Source organism: Neopelma chrysocephalum, unplaced genomic scaffold, assembly GCF_003984885.1.
Source record: "Neopelma chrysocephalum unplaced genomic scaffold, ASM398488v2 Primary Assembly neopelma1_119, whole genome shotgun sequence".
NCBI classification, from domain to species: domain Eukaryota; kingdom Metazoa; phylum Chordata; class Aves; order Passeriformes; family Pipridae; genus Neopelma; species Neopelma chrysocephalum.
Window position 1 is genome coordinate 1,426,089 of NW_020897781.1, and position 16,682 is coordinate 1,442,770.

Sequence of the window (16,682 nt, forward strand, 5' to 3'; positions counted from 1 at the left end):
CCCGCGCGCGCACGCCCCGACTGCGGCACCGGGCGCTCGGGTGGGCACCGGGCGGCGGCCGCAGCTCCCCCCGCCCGGACCCCCGTCCGGCCCCGGCCCCGGGCAGCGGCGCGATGGGCGGGGAGGACGAGATCGTGCGCATCGCCAGGCGCCTGGACAAGATGGTGGCCAAGAAGAACGCGGTGAGTGGCGGCGGCCGGGCCCCCGCAGCCCGGTTGGGGTGAGGAGCCGCCCCCTGCACCGGGCTCTGTCTGGCGGTCGCGGCTGCCCCTTCTCCGCGGGGCTCCCTCCTCGCTGCCGTGCTGTAGGGACCCCCGGCCTCTCCCTCAGTGCCCGCTGTGAGGGTCCTCCCCTTCCCCAGCCCCCGTTTGGGGGCCTGTCTCTCAGTGCCGCCCGCGTCGTTGTCGTGCTGGAGCAGAGGCTCACCCCCATCAGGGTGGGCATCCCTCCCCCAGACCTGCTCTCCTTCTCCCTTCCCCTTCTATTGCGGAGGCGTGGGATCCACCCACGGCCCGTAACTGGGGGGGCAGCTCCTTGTTCCCCTTATGGTGCTCTGGGAACCCCCCGTCCCCACACTGTGCCCCCCATCCCAGGCCTCGCTCACTCCCTGCCCCACATCTCAGCACCCCGGGGCTCACCCTGTGCTGCGTGCAGGGTGTTCTCCAGGAGAGCATCCTCAGCCCTCCTCTCCTGTTCCTTTGGGAGCCCTTGGGAAGGGGGATCCGCCCTGGGAGATCCTGAGGCTTCAGTGTGTCCTCAGGGAACACCCCAATGCTGATAGATTTGCCTCCTGCATCCCCATCCCATGCCAGCACCGCTTCTGCTCACTCGTGTGGCCGCTGGAGTGTGGAAGGCTGGCCAAGCTGCTGTCTGCACTCGGGGGTCTCACAGGGTGAGCTGTGACCGGTGTCACCACCTGGGGGGACAATAGCCAGTGTTTCCCTGCTCAATGAGCTATGTCAGTGCTCGTGGGAGCACAAGCAGAATCGTGCAAGTGCTAAGGCAGGAAGATGACAAGGGTTTGTGACAGCAGTGGGCTGTACATCTGTGTTTGTGGGGTGGGGGAGAGGGATTCTGGGGCCAGGGAGGGCTGTGGTGGGTGGGAGGTGATGGGTGAAGAGCAGAAGGGATTAGAGGAATGTGGTATTCGTGTGGTGGGATACTCGGTGCTGATATCACATCAAGTTTTGGATGCCGGACTGGCCCTGCCAGCCGTGGGTCGAGTGAGCGCTGTCACTTGTGTCACTGCTGTAACAACTCAGGGAGGTGTGTTTGGGCTAAAGCACAGCCTGGGATGTCTGTTCTTGTTGGTGGCAGGCTTTCAGCACCAGTGTTGAAATAGGAAAGGAGCAGCTTTGCAGAATTTGCTTCCAGCTTCATTGGGGAAGAGGCAGCTTCTTACACCGGGGCTATGCAGCGTTTCCTCCTGGCTGGCGTTTGAGATGGCGCTGAACCCTCAGCGTGTTCGCTGTGTGGGGGCTAATCTGAGAACTCTTCCTGCAGGACGGTTTCCTGGAGTACCCGTTTGTTGCCCTAGTTTTTTCGTGGATCCTCATTTGCTGCCGTTGTGCCAAGCGGCCCCATTTCTGATAACCGAGGCAGCAATCACCCGGTTGCTTTGTGTGTTCAGGGCTGGATGTAATGGAGTCTGTTGGAGGAACGGGGGAAGTTGGTCGTTCTGGGTACGGTAACGTGTGGTTTGTGCTAGTGTGAGTTGTTTGTGTGCACGCTGAAAGCTTTGACTCTGCTTTGGTTTTGGCATCTGTTCTGTAGGGTGGATTGCAGCTGGATTGCTTCCTGGGGTGAGTGGGAAATGGCCCTTCTGCATAGGGAGGACGGGATCTGAGGGCAGGGCTGTCAGTGCGGGCGGCTTCGCTTCCCTTCATTTGTGGGCTGTGCAGGCCTTGTGCTGCAACTGGGCTTGGAGTGGTCTGTGTTGTAAATGAGCTGCTAAATGTGAACACTGGAAGCCTTGTTTGAGGGAAGGGGGTTGGGAGGAAAGAACCAGCTGAATGGAGACAGGCTGGGATCTGCTGGAGAGAGACTAGTGACTACCACTAGTGACTCTGAGCGACTGCCAATTTTAGGTATCTACAGATTCCTAGTGAGATTTTTTTTTTTGGACCTGAGTTCTGGGGTGCAGAGATGATATAAGGAAACTTCGTAGAACAATTTTCAAGTGGCCAGCTCTTCAGCATCACAGCTTGATGGCTTTGCTCCTGGTATCAGCTCCTGTCCTGAGCAGAGTGGGGTATTAACATGAAAACTGGGAAACAGCTACATGGAGTTTCATGCTGTAGAAAGAGGATACTTTTAGCTCTGGCTCTGAGCTTTAGATGGGTGACTGAAGTTCTTGCAACTATGCTAAATTGTTATTGTGAGTTATTATCTTTTCTCAGGGCCTCAAAAATAGTGAGTTTGAGAATAGGATTACTCCTGCCAGCCAAGTGGTTGTGCTGAGGGGACAGTGTTGCTTCAGAGTGTGTTTCTCAGTGTTAAAAATGTTCAGCTTGCCAGGTAAGGGTAATAAACTAATGCTGCAGTTGTACCATGCACCAGCAAAGACCTGTAGCACTCCAGAGCACTCCAGTCCTCTTCTCTTTTGCCCATTCCAATAATTCAGGTGCTTTCAGGTTGTAGGATGTACTGTCTGTCCAGAACGGCGATCCCAGCGGGAAGCTTTCTGATGTTCCAGGGAACGCTTGTTGGTGTTTTTCCCTTTGAATTCAGCTTTCTGGGTCTGTTCCCAAGCTGTTGCATTTGTTTACTAAAAGCTGAGACACTCATTCTGTTTCTCTTTTTCTCTCCAGGAAGGTGCAATGGATTTACTGAAAGAACTGAAGAGTATGCCCATGACTTTGGATTTGCTGCAGGTGAGTCGCACAGGTAGGGTGAAAAGCTGAAGTCTGCATCTGGGTGAGTTCAACATGTTGTCTGAATAATAGATTTCCTCACACTTCTTGCCTCATGCAAAGCATCAAAATAAACATTAAATCCAATAAAATAGTGCTGAACTTGGGTTTTGGACTGGTAGTTAAATAGCTCCGGGTCACCATGTGCTGCCTGAAACTTGTGCAAAGGTAATGAGACAAATGTGAGTAACTGCTCAAATCTTGTTTTTAGGCTGCAAAAAGAGGAGATACTGGATAAAAGTAGCAAACAAAGGGCAGTCCTGGGAGAAGTTCAGATCTTTGTAATGGTAATATTCAGGAGACACTGGGGAAGTATGAAAAGAATTACAATTTGGAGGTTAAGATGCATCTTGGAGTTTTTCACTCTAAGCTTGAATGTCACTTAGAGGTGTGTAGGGGAGGGATTTGCAGGTGATTGGATAGGTTTGAGAAGCTGGAGAGTGTCATCCTGCTCTTCCAAAGTTGTAAGGATCATAGAATCATTCTGCAAGTCCTTGCATACTCATATCTTGGTCATGACTTTGACTTGGTCATGAGTATTTCAGATTTCAGTTAGAAACAAACAGTGAATCTGTTCTGGAGTGATTGATTCGAGTGTTCTCTTGCAGTCTACCCGCATTGGGATGTCTGTAAATGCACTGAGGAAGCAGAGCACAGATGAAGAAGTGATATCTCTTGCCAAATCCCTCATCAAATCTTGGAAGAAACTTCTAGGTAAGGAAATCAGCGTGTTCCTATCAGATTCAGCTTGTGAAGGAGCTTGCTTCAGTGGGAGGCTGGGTTTCTTGGAAGAACTTATCTACTGATCTGAATAAAACATTCTAGCAAATCAGCCTTTACAATTCCACCCTCGTGTCTTTCAAGTTTTGTGTCCTATCATGCATCCCTCTGGATTTAGCTTCTGTTTTAGCCAGCTCATCCTTGAAAGAGCATTGAAAGCTTCAGGACTATTAACATGTACCTGTCCATATAATAATTAGCAGCATTATTTGTAGAAACAATATCTGTGCTCTGAACCCTCCAACCCCACTTAACACAGTGTACTGTCAGCCTTGTGCAACAGTTTGGAAAGGGGAATGCTGGACTGCATTTTGGGTGATGAGTTGGAGAAGGACCTGAGTTTACCACCTTGTAGATAAATTCACATGGACTGTTTCCAGCTGTGGAGGCTTTCACAGTGATGGGCTCCCTGTTTCTAGGCTGGATGAGCGTCACAGGCACTGCTTTCCTGTCCTGGCTGGACTGTCACCTCCACATTAGGCTGGGTGTGTATTAGGCTCAGACAGTTTACCTCTGGGTCAGACTTGTTCTACAGTGCCATGACAGTCCTCTCCAGGGTTGTGCTGTTGGCTTTCAGCAGCACTTGGGAATCAGGAAAAACTGTACTCCCAGAAGGACTAGCCTGTACTGGCCCTTCAGGAGGTTTTGGCTGGAAATGCTGCTTTTCATGGTGCTTGAGAGAACTTGATCTAATCCCTGCTCAGCAGCCTGTGTGTCTCTGAAAGAAACTTTTGTGATGAGGCATGTCTTGTGAGGAGGCTTATCTCCCAGGCAGGGAAGGTGATGGCTCTCTAGTTTGGTGAGGAAAGTTTTTGTTTGAATTAGGTTCTACTTAGAGGCAAGAAAAGGATCTGTTGCAAAGTGGGGAAGGCCATAAAGGCGTTCTTTCTCCTGGTTCTTTTTGGAGAATAATAACTTTCCTTAGGCCAACACTGGGTAGTGTGAAGACACTGATGAGTGTATGCAGGGCTGTAGCACAAAGGCCAGTTCTGAACCCACTACTCTTCTTTTGAATGTAGATGCTTCTGAGGAAAAAGGTGAGGAGAAAAAGAAAAACCTGTCCTTGCCAACATCTTCCTCCAAGGAGACTGGTAACTCAAGAGACCAGAGGTAATGCTTCCCTTTAACCAAAGATGACACTGTTACAGAATTTAAATTTTCTCAAGGCACCTTACTTCAATTTTTATTTTTAAGTGTCTGAGTTGGGAGTTTTGGGTAGTGAAATTCCTGATCAGAGACACTGGAAGTGTTTCTTCTTCAGGGTTGATCTGTGTGATGTTATCAATCAACTGTAATGCAGAAATATATATCTACAAAATACAGTGGCTTTAGTGAGTTTTTAAATTTTATTCACATCTTATTTTTATGTTTTTTTTTTTACTCTTGATTATGTGTTGTTTTTCTCTATTAGTAAAGCATTCCTCTGTTCTTTTTTCATGTTGCATTTTTATATATTTTTGCTTATTTCTAAGTTTGAACTCCTTAGAATGAAGATTACTTTTGACCTTTGCAGTCTCAAGTGATGGATGGGATTGATTGATATGTTACTACAGTAAAACTGCCATTTCTTTGTCCTTGAAAATCCCAGCAGAAGTCCCCTTTTCCCTGTAGGCTGATGTCCCCCCAGCTGGCAGGTCTGCTGCAGGCTTTTTCTCCTTGCCATGCCTTGAATGCTGCATCCTGTTTCCACTGCCTGTGACTGCAGTCGCTGAGTGAAGAGAGTGATCAAAGGGGAGGGGGAAAATGGGATTTAAAGCTTTATTCCAGAGTCATCTCTCAGTCTCAGATCCTAGAAGGGTGTGTGCTTCATAGATTTGGCTCCTAAGTGATTTAGCCAATTTCCCAAGTTTGACAGAAGATTTAGAATATTCAGGCTATAGTCCTGCTGTTTTGTTTTGCAGGATGTTCCGTGTTTGCAGCCCTTGTTGGTCACTTTCTTGTGACTTTTTTCTGTTTTGCTGAGCTCTCTCAAGGCTTGGCACTTTGGGTGAGCCTTTGCAGCTCCACACAGAGCTGTTGATGGAGGAGGCTGTTGATGCTGAGTTCCATGACTTTAATTGACTGGGTATCTTTTGTTATCTCGCTTCCGTAAAATGGGAAAAAGGAGTTGCTGAGTATTGCAATGAAAGCACTGGGGAGACTCCATGGCCAGAATGGAGTTTAGTGATGCAGTGCAGCATGGGAGCGAGGGCTGTCCAGATCTGTGTGGATCTGTGTGTGATTTCACTCAGAAATCCTGGCTCTAGCACAGAGGCAAAACCCCACTGCCTCCTTGCTTTGTCATGTGTCATGGGGTGTGTGGAGTGGAGTTTTATGGCTTGTGCTGCTGATCTTCCCCTGTGCCTTGATGTGCTGCAGATACTGCAGTTTTCAGTTTGTTTTTTTTTAATCCTTGATGCTTTTTACATGTATTCAGCCTCCATCTTCTGAATGGCAAAGCCCCCCCTTGGCTGTGAAGGATGAACAGAAGCCAATGGATTAGTGTAGCATAGACCAGGAGCAGCGGCCAACTCCTGGTGTCAGTCTGTTGAGCCAGGCTCAATTTCCAGAGGCAGGAATGCTTATTCTCCAGTCCTGCAAAATAAACTACTAGTCTGCCTTAAAAAAATAATAATTTGTTAGCAGCAAAGGGTCTTTGTTCTTTGAAGCACAGGCTGTGATGGAGTCTGACTGGTTGCTCAGTGTGTGATAGCTGGTTCAGCTGAGGCTGCAGTCAAGACACCAAAGAGATCAGCTTGTATTCAGATATTTCAGCCATTTATTCTGATAGATTTTGGCCAGGCCTTCCTCTTCTCTCAGGGAGAAATACTTGAGCAGCTCTTGGCCTGAAACTTGCTTTCTGGAGCACAGATGTAGAAATCCCTCTGTAGTGACTGGAGCTATCACTGCAAGACCTGAAGGCTCTGAGCCAGCCAGCGTGGAGCTGGCACCTGTGAATTTAGATGCTGCATTGCTCTAATCCAAAGCACATTCTGTTGTGCTGTAGAATTTCAGACCCTTAGAGCAGTCCACGTTAATGGGCTGTGTCTAGTGTTTCTGTCTCTGGCAGCAGCAGCTTTTTCTTTTCCAGGATTCTGTAAACTGCCTTTACTAGGAGGTTTTGGAACTGTGACCTGAATTTAGCTTTTCTGTGGGATTTTCTTCCAGTGCAGCCCTGAGTTCTGCTTGCAGTCCCTGGCTGCTGCTTTGCCACCATTTTGTTCCAGCACAGCCTTTTTTTTATGCATAAACTTTTGTTGCCTGGATAGATTTACAAGCTCTTTCTCCTGTTCAACAGGAACAGTGTGAACCACAAGGATTTCCTGAAATAAGTCTTCTAGGTGTGTTTGAGCTCTATTTCCCAACTATTCTATTTATAAACTAACCTCTAAACCTTAATAAATAATTTTATGTCTTTGGAATGGCTGAGAAATCTGTTTCATCTAGTTTGTGAGGGCTCAGCTCTCATCTCAGGGCATGTATGACATGTCTGTATGTAGGCGAATGTGTCTCTCCTCATCAACTAACAGGAGTGGGATTACCATGCATCTTGACTAGCTTTTTTCTACCTCCAGGAAATAAAAATCTAAATATTTAATTCCATGGCATTTGCAGATAGAACCTTCCTGAAAATCAGGTATTACCTCTGCAAGTATTAGTTTGGAGACCTGGCTTTAAGGACTGAATGTGGTGAAGGTCAGTGTTCTGAGTTCACACTGAGTTCACTAAGTTCACACACTGTGTTTTGCTCTGGGAGTCCTTAGTCTGTAGACAAACAGGCAAAATTTAAATCTGGAAGAGCTCTCAGGGAAACTTCTCCTGCTGCCCCTCCCCAGGACAGCACAGCCTCTGTCCCAGCTGTCCCTGATGGGCTTTTTTCTAAGCTCTTCTTTGACAACCCTAAAAAACCTCAGAGCAAGGCATTTCCACAGCTGCCCTTGGCAGTATTTCCAATTCATAACTCACTTTTACAGATTGAAACTTGTTCTCAATCCAAACCTGTCTGCTAAGACCATTTTTACGTTCTTTTGTCTTTAGCTAGTATGGAGGCTTTTTTCCCTACCATCTTATTTTGTAAGGAATTTCAGGAATTGTCTCCTTTAAATTTTCCTACCACAAACCACCCCAATTCCTTCAGTCCTTCCTTTTATTGTAGGTAGGTTTTCTAGGCTTTTTTGCCTTTGTCCTTTGGGAAGTCTCATTTTTCCAAACTATTTTATGCAACATGAGCAGCTGTGATTTTCAGATGGGTTATTCCTGAGTTGTGTATGCTCAGTGTATACACCCCCATGGGTGCTGCCTGTGATCCGTGTGTAGCTTCTTAAGCACAAAAGTACCTGATGGCAATTTTTACATCCCAAATGGGAGAAAATCATCATCTAATTGATTATTTACAGGCTAAGTTGTTTCTTCTTTTTCTAACATTTGCAGTGTAAATACTGTGGAATGTTTTGAGCTGTTTGGACACAGATCTGTTCTTTAATAGGCTCCTGCAGTGCCAACCAGGAAAACTAGCTGGTAAAAAATGGTTTTATTCAGCTACTGGTCAAAGAGAAACACAATAAGCTCACAGTATAATCTTCCTCTTAAGAGTGCATCTCCTTCATCTGAGCAAGAAATTAATCCTCTGCTTTGGTGACCTGAACAATTTGCTGAAGGTTCACTGGTGGATGCTTCTGGAAAGGGCCTGACCCGGTTCTGAACTGTGGAAATCCAGTAGCCCCAGTGATGATCTGTGGGATTTTAGCCAGACTGGATATGACCTTAGCTGCAGAAACTCCCAGGATAAGTCTCTGAAGTTGTCTGGCTCAGTTTGTGTGGCAGCAAAATCGGAAGGTTTCCAGCTTAGCACTGTTTTTCTGTGGGCTGACTAATCCCTTCCAGGACAGCGTAGTGGAAGTGCTTGTTCATAACAGATTTATTTTTGATGGCAACAAACTGGCAGTAGTGACCCAGCTTAACAAAAATTGTCAAGCCACTTGGATCTTCAAGGAGATATTGCCAGCATGGAATGGCTGAAATATCAAGGTTTCTCTTTTTTTCCCCTTTGTCTCTTTAGTGTATTAACGTTACCAGGCATTGGCCATAAATACAGTGCATTTTACAGCCCAGTCACCAAAGCCAGGGCAATCTCTGCTGATGAAAAATTGCTGTTCTGCTGCTTAGATTTAAGGGGGAGAACAAAGCCTAGAAAATCATCTGTGAATCATAATAGCCCAAATCCTTTACCAGCAATATTTGCAGGGCTGACTAACCCCCTGTGCAGATGTTAGGCTTTATGGGTGCACACCCAGCTGAGCTGCTCAGTGAAGCTCCTTCTCTGCAGGCAGACCCTGCAGCAGTGACTCAGCCTGCCCACATCATGTGCTAATTGTGCAGGCAGGTCTCCATCCAGCTCCCCTGGCAGGTGACCCGACTGAGTCAGCCCCAGCAGGCAGGTGTTTGCATTCCCTTGCCTGTGCCCATGATTGCTTGCAGGTGGAAATGAAGTTATTTTTGAGAGCAAAGCAGTATTTCTTAGTTCTGTGCTAGCCCAGCACCTGTGTGAGCCGTGTAGGGGTGCTTTTCTGTGAGATGAGTAATCAGTCTTGCTCAGCTTACAGGAAAAAGGAAGGTCCTTTTATGTGTTATGCTTTGTTGTTTGTTTTTTTTTAAATATCAGAGCTGAAGGAGGCATTTTCTTTTTATTTTTCTTTCTTTTCCTTAGCACAGCAGCTCCTTCTTCTGGAGGGGCTGGTGTTGGCTTCTGATTTCTGCCTCAGAAGGCAGCATGATGCACTCCTTATTGGCTGCAGAGAGCTGGAGTGCATTTTCATTTAGCTGTTCTCTTTCCTGCTGCTGAAATCTTGGTGCTAAAGAATGAGATTAACTTTAGTGGTGCTTTCTGCTCGATTTCTGCTGAGGGCATTTGTGTACCTCTGCAAAGTCGGAGAGGAAAGAAGTACCCTGGGTCTGCACTACGCTGCCAGACTGAGAGAGCACTGATGGTCTCAGATGTCTGAGTGTATTTGAGTTACTTACTGGTGGTGTCCAACACCAATATTTTCGCTTGATGGCCAGTGGTGCAGCAGCTGATACATGTTGAATAACACAAGATGGTTGGCAGGGCTGTTCATGGACTAAACCTCTGCTGGCAGCCAGCATGTCCACAGGAGAGCTCATGCCTGGGCTGCTGGTGTTGTCTGCTGTGTTGTGCTCTGTGCTGATTTGGGGCAAAGCTCTTTGCGCTGTGTTCCTCTGACTGGTTCTGTATTATGATCAACAGGATGCTTGGCCACATACCTGCTGCTCCCCTCTCTGCTCTCAGTGGCCCGAACTGAGACATTCTGACAGGTGAAGTTTTTCTTTTAGCTCCAACAAAAGGCAGGAGCCTCCGAAGACTCCGACCACCCCCAAAATCACCACCTTCCCTCCGGCACCAATCACGTGCGACGCCGTCCGCAACAAATGCAGAGAGATGCTGACAGCAGCTCTGCAGGCTGATGGTAAGTGCTGTGGGGAGCCCTGCATTGCCTGAAGTGCTTCACAGCTCCTGGCAGCATTCTGACAGAAACTTCTGCATGTAAGTCAGTGCCAGCTTAGCTAAAATATGCCATTCTGGAGCAGCCTTGTCAAAGGATTATTGCCAACAGCTCAGTCTAGCCGCTGGTCACCTCTTTGAACTGGCTGCTCTTTCAGACACTTGCACAGGGATCTGGCTTGAGCTGGAGGCATGACAGTGTGTCAGACAGTGGGTGTTAAGAACATGGGTTACCTGGGGTCTTCTGCTCTGCAGCAGGGGGTGGTCTGGCCATAAGTTTAATCTTGAGGTGTGCAGGGATTTGCTTCACTTCCTAGTTCTTGTCCGATTGCTGTAAAGTGAAGCTCCTGTTTCTCCTGTCTTACAGATGACTACATCGCCATCGGCGCCGACTGCGAGCACATAGCAGCCCAGATTGAAGAGTATATCCTTACTGTACAGCCCTTCCTCGAGGGCCTGCATGCCTCCAGGAGTGAAATCTGTGTGCTTAAAGGACAAACAGTCTGTGTAAATGTTCTGCTGCAACTTGTCAGGGTTCTGGGTCTGGTTCCAGCTCTGCTTGACTGAGTCCTGGGTCACTAGGGAACCACCAGTGTGGTGCTGGGAGCTCAGGTACTGTAATCCCTAGTTTGACCTTCCCATCAGTGATCTCTTTTCTGTTTCCAAATACATGCAACTTCCCTGTGCTCCTTGTTAAGGAGAGTGTGCTGATGTAGACAAAAGCAGTGGAAAAGATGGAGCAATGAGGATCAAGTTCCATGTCCATGTGAGATAAGCCAGGAGTTTGCTCGGTTTGGGGGCTGTAGGGTAGAAGGTGCAGCTGGGCTCTCTCAGTGAAGGGGTTTGTGGCTGCCTTGCTGGGAGAAAGAGCAGGTTGAAGAACCTGAGCATAACTATTTCCAGCACAGTGAAAAAGCCCAAACTGGAATCCCCTGGACTCTGGCATAAACCAGTTCTCAACTCCAGCACTGACCTCCCAGAGCAGATGCTGCTGTTGGGTCCCAGCACCTTCATCTGTGTCCTGCCAGTGGGCAACACTCCCTGCTCTTCATGGGTGGCTGGGAGGTGCTTGAGGCCTGTGGGTTGATTGCAGACTCCTTGACTGCCCTGTACGCATTTACCAAGATGTCAAGAACACCGACATGAAATACAAAAACCGGGTGAGGAGCCGCATCTCCAACCTGAAGGACTCCAAAAATCCTGAGCTGAAAAAGAATGTGCTGTGTGGGGCCATCACCCCCGAGCAGATCGCGGTGATGACCTCGGAGGTGAGGAAGCCCGAGGAGCAGGGTTTGCTTCTTGGAGGGAAAAGTTCCTGAGGTTTGGCTGGAGGCAAAGGGCTGGGCTGCTTCCAGGGTTGCAGATTTCTCAGTAGCTGCTGCCAGAGTGCATGGAGCGAGCTAGCAGTGGGTTTTGCAGTGTGAAGAGTAGTCTGTTGAGCCTTCAGGTCATCACTGGGGCCTGGGTGTGAACCAGAAACCAGGAATGAAGGCTTTGTGTCTTAATGCCCTTCTGTCAGGCCACCCTGTCCTGTTGGCTGCTTCCACTGTAGTGGGTGTGGTAGTAAAACTAGACAGATGTGATTTTTTTATTGCCTTTTTTTTTTTTTTTTAAAGGAAATGGCCAGTAATGAGCTGAAAGAGATCAGGAAAGCCATGACAAAAGAAGCAATCCGGGAACATCAGATGGCCAAGACAGGAGGGACGCAGACTGACCTCTTCACCTGTGGGAAATGCAAGAAGAAGAACTGCACCTACACCCAGGTTAGTCTTCCTGCTCCTACAGCCTGCACACCACTGACCTCTGCACAGGACACGATCTGTCATGGTCACCAGCTTGTGCTGCTCTGTGACAGGCCCTGCAGGCACAAACGTTGCCACTGGTGGACGCTTGAGGGCCCTTTTGTGCACTTGAGGCTCTCTAAAATGTGCTTTTGCACATGTTTCCTTGGAGCTTGTGTCTTTCTGGCTCATCTTTACAAGAGCAGGAGTTGTGCAGCCATAAGGAAGCCTTTCAAAAGTACAGCAGTGCTCTACATCGAAAGCACGTGCTGGGAATGCTGGGATTCAGACAAGAAAGGAATGGGGAGCGTAGAGGAGAGACTGCAGAAACCAAGGCAGACATGTTGATGGTATTGAAAGTGCAAATTAAGAATGTAGGTAACCTGCAGCTGGACAAATCCCAACTTAATTAAAATCAGGCAGCATGAAACAGATGAAACAAGGAATACATGAAGCAGTGATGTGAGCAGGCAGAGGATTTTTCTTCTCTACAGCCAGCTGCTGGAAGCCTTGTGCATTACCAGTGCTTCTTAGTTCCCATGTTTGTGCCAGGCATCAGGAGATAAACGTGCCTTTGCTGCGAGTCAGTGGCTTAGAATGTGCAGATACCCAAAAATGCACCAGCAGCCACGAGGTTGCTACTGAGTGGGTGTGCACGAACTGCGTGTGCAAGTGCCGAGAGAAACTCCTGTGTATGCTTGGACTTGACATGCAAACACAGAGGAGATCCAGGGAGCTGACCTGGGAGTTTCCCTTGGCTCAGCAGTAGCCTTGCATCCCATGGGCTGGCTCAGGCAAGAGGCCTCACTCTGCCAGTGCTCCCAGTAAGTCAGCTGGAAGCACTCCGGGCTGTGCCAGCACACAGGACTGTCTCCACCTGTGTGGAGTCCAGCTGCCTGGGATTGGGGCAGGAGACAACAGTTGTCTTCTAAATAGGAATATCTGGAGGGTTTCTGTATTTTTATTGGCTTTCCAGTGAAATCACCAGTGGGTGATGAGATGCTGTAAGTCCCAAGTAGATGAACTGGTGGTTATGAGCACGTTGGAAGGCAGGTGTTAATGTTGGAGGGGAATTACAGAATTTAGCTTTTCAGCATACTTGCAAGAATGCTTAATTTGCATCATGCAAATACTGTGACTTGCATATTGGGTAATTACACACAAAGATCACCATAATTACCCCTTGGCACAGTTCTGCTGCTTGACTTGTGCAGGAGTGCCAGTGTTTTCAGTGTAGATCTGCCTTGTGGTTTTCAAATGCCATGAAAATCTGATTTTTAGTAAAGTATGTGTTTCTGGCAAGAGCCAGTCAGAGGCAGCAATCACATCTGGGTTAAATATCGGAGTTCCTTAATGGCTCAAATACAAACCAGACTGGAAATGTGCAGAACCTGGTAACCCAGAGTGTGTTCCTGTGAGGCCAGGATGTAGGACTGGTCTGCAAATGGGAATGGCTTGAGTGTTTTTTTTATGTGTGACTGTGGAGCACATGCTTGGGGCTGAGGGTTTTGTCATCTCGCTGCTGGCCATGTCCCTTCCTGGGGGACAGTTTGGGAAGGGATTGGCTGTGGGTACATCCATCTCCGGATCCACCCACGAGGAATGGGCAGCAGAGAGAGTGAGAGGGAAATCTGCTGCCCCAAAACACATCACTCAGGTAGTGTCAGGCTGGAGAGGGGTCATGATGTACGTACAGGTGTATCCGTGTATAGCACAACAACCAGACTTGTTTTACAGGAAAGCTCCTTTTACCTTTCCAAGCCTCGGTCTCCCATTGAATTTGTGACCCCAGCAGGAATCCCTGGAGGCCAGAGGGAGGGGGAGAGCTCCCTGTGCCCTCCAGGGGCCTGTGTGATGCTGGGCTCTCACCTCTCTCCTGTCTTCTCCAGGTGCAGACCCGCAGCTCTGATGAGCCCATGACCACCTTCGTCGTGTGCAACGAGTGTGGGAATCGCTGGAAGGTAGCGCACCAAGGCTATTACTGGCACTGAGGGGTGTTGGGGGGCTGCATCCACCCTGCTGCAGGCACTTGGCTGCTGCTCAGAGGTGTTTGCCAAACTCTCACTGGCTCTAGCGAGTGATCTTCCCTTCCAGCACAGAGGCAAGAGCTCCTGGGCTCATCCCATCTCTGCAGACCAGTTGGGGTCAAGTCTCACTTCCACATTCCCTGCTCCCTCATCACATCCCTTCTTCCATGATCAGCTTCACAGTGCTTTCCATGCTCCCTCTGAGAGATGGTGGTGATGACATTCAGGATTTCAAAACTGCTCTTCCGTGCTGTGCACAGAGCTTGGGGGTGAGCAGAAATGGTGCCACTACAAAGTGCCAAAGAGCCACAGCCGAGAGATTCAAACGGGAGCTCCCTTTGGCTTCTGAGAACCCCCGAGCCCTTGCCAGCTTCTGAAACGAGCCCATCACCTGGATCCTTACCTTCTTCTAGGCAGCACGACCCACAGCTCCCCTCGGCAGCGAGGTTTCTAACCGGGGTTTAAACTCCCTTCTCTTGCAGTTCTGCTGACATGTGCCATGGCCCGAGAGCGGCAGCCAAGCGCAGACCCGCGCGCAGCCTCCACGCGCCAGCTCCCACGGCAATTGTGTTTTGTGTCCCAGTGAGTTTGCATTGTCACGTGCTGAGAGAGCAGCAGCGGGGAGGCCTGGGGGCCTCACGGAGAGCCACAGCCCTGGGCTGACAGGTTGGCAGGAGAGCTCACTAAACACACCCAGTCGTTATTTTCTCATCTAAGCGAGTACGGTCACCTCCTCTTCAAAACTAATATTAAACATTTTTGTCAGTTTCTGACTTTTTATTTCAACTGCGTGTGCAGCACTTTGCTTTTGTGGTGTGGAACTGCATGGGAGCTTGACAGATGGTCTGTGTCCAGGTGGATGAGGGCTGACTGGAGCACCAGAAAGTGAGATGTGACTTGTAGGTACATCCTCAGCGCGTGAAGGCTTGTTCCTGTCAGCTCATCAAATCTCAACCATGGGCCAAGCCCTGGCATGGCTGGGTGGGCAGTACTGTTGACAGAACACAGCTTTTGGGGCACAGATCAGATGCTGCTTTCCATCTTGGCAGCATTCTCTTGATTTTGCAGTGATTCCTTGGCATCTTGAGCCTTTAAAGGCCAACAGCATTGGCTGCGGCAAAGATGAGAATGTGCTGCCTGAAGAGACTGAAAGCAGGGTGACACCAGCCACAAAAAAACCACCCCAAACTGTTGATTTGTGGAAGCAGGACAGGGAGGAAGCTTTTCCTGGGATTCCATCTGTCTGCAGAAGGAGACCCTTGTAGCCAAGAGCTCCCTCAGCTCGGGCTGGGAGCAGGGAAGGCTAGGGCAGTGACAGGGAGGGTCCAGCAGCCTGTTGATGTTCCTGCTGCCTCCCAGAAGGCTGGTCCCCAAGGCTGCCTGCTCCCCATAGCCCTCATGCTGAGATCCTGGGAACAGTTAATCTTGATGGAGGGAGAAGCCATCAGTAAAGAAGGTGGAGGGGATCCATGGGCCAGTGGGAGTGATCAAAGGGAGTCCCATGTTTGTGCCCTGCTCTTTGCTTGATGACAGAAAGGCATTCTGGATTTTCAGCGGGGCTTGCTGGAGAGGCTCAGGAGGAGTGAAAATACTGCAAATACAGGAGATTTTCCAGAGGCTTGGATCTGGAGGAGGTAGGGATTAGCTGTTAGCACTTGTCTGTAGAAACAGAGGAGGTTTGCAATGAATTCAGAACTGGTGCTTGGAAGGGGTGAGATAAGGAAAGGATCCAGTAGCAAAGCCAGCCCCAGGTGCTACATCTGCAGATGTGAACCCTGTGAAGGGGGTTTACTGAAGGGAATCAGGCTTCTTCTGGGAGGTAACTAGAACCTAGTGGGGAAATTCCATGTGAGCTCACAAAGAGCTTTCACAGAGACTTGAAATCCTTCCTCTCTCCTTTTCATAGCCTTTAACTGGAGTGATGCAGCATTTGGGGCACCCCAGCAAGGCCTCTGAGTCTGAGCTGCTCGGGAGCAGCGCTGGGCACCGCAGCTCTTGGCCAGCAGGGCAGGAGCATTTGCAGTCACATCTCGTGGCACTGCTTCCCTCTTCCAGAATGAAAAACAAGTATTTCCACTGGCTTCCCAGCATGCCAGACAGCAGACATTGAGCAGAGACCTCAGAGATGTTTGGAGAGGAGTAAGTAGCCACATGAAAGCAGCGGAAAACGTGCTCACAGCCCCTTTGAGGGCTGTGCTGCTCCGGAGGCAGAGATCCCACCAGCATCCTTCGCTCAGGGCTTTCACTGTACAGGGTGCAGCCAAGTCTCCCAAGAAGGAAAAAGATTCAAAGATGCTGACAACTCCTTTAAGCCTCACGAGTCTTGTGGTGAATGGGATTATTCAAGCCAGGCTTGGGAGGGAGCAGTGTCCTCGCAGTGATGCCGAAAAAAAGCCTCAGGATCCTAAACCCACACTGGTCACAGTGCTGGTTCGTGTGCTGGGAGCAGGAGCCAGCCCTTTACCAGTGGCTGTTGCCTTTCTTCTCGTGTTCCTGTGAGGAGGTGGGTTGAGTTTGGGTACAGCTGGTTGACAATCCTGAATTAGGTATGGAGAGTACCAAGCAGGAGTGAGGGAAAAGTACCGTGTCATTTTCTGGGATAACACAGAGGAGAGCCAGGGAGGGCAAGGCCACTGGATAAAGAGGTGTTTCAGAAGTAAAGATTTGCTTACAAGGTGATTGG

At 49.1% G+C, this 16,682-nt stretch overlaps 1 protein-coding gene across 2 annotated transcripts; it reads left to right on the forward strand.

The window, feature by feature from the left end:
- Positions 1-14,785, forward strand: TCEA2 (transcription elongation factor A2). Of its 2 annotated transcripts, XM_027697348.1 has the most exons (10): positions 1-182; positions 2,811-2,873; positions 3,521-3,626; positions 4,712-4,802; positions 10,023-10,156; positions 10,559-10,615; positions 11,305-11,459; positions 11,808-11,954; positions 13,862-13,933; positions 14,482-14,785. In XM_027697348.1, the coding sequence occupies exons 1-10, from the start codon at positions 114-116 to the stop codon at positions 14,488-14,490; spliced, it is 903 nt and encodes a 300-aa protein (XP_027553149.1). In that variant the 5' UTR covers positions 1-113; the 3' UTR covers positions 14,491-14,785. The 2 variants fall into 2 exon arrangements, with proteins under 2 accessions (XP_027553149.1, XP_027553148.1); XM_027697347.1 differs by lacking the exon at positions 14,482-14,785 and having other exon boundaries at positions 13,862-13,978.
- Positions 14,786-16,682: the final 1,897 nt, after the last annotated feature.

Excerpts from the sequence above, each read along its gene's own strand:
- TCEA2 (XM_027697347.1), top strand. The coding sequence starts at position 114 with ATGGGCGGGGAGGACGAGATCGTGCGCATCGCCAGGCGCCTGGACAAG. Across the intron at positions 10,157-10,558 it reads AGCAGCTCTGCAGGCTGATG|ATGACTACATCGCCATCGGC; the intron begins GTAAGTGCTGTG and ends CCTGTCTTACAG. Across the intron at positions 11,460-11,807 it reads TCGCGGTGATGACCTCGGAG|GAAATGGCCAGTAATGAGCT; the intron begins GTGAGGAAGCCC and ends TTTTTTTTAAAG.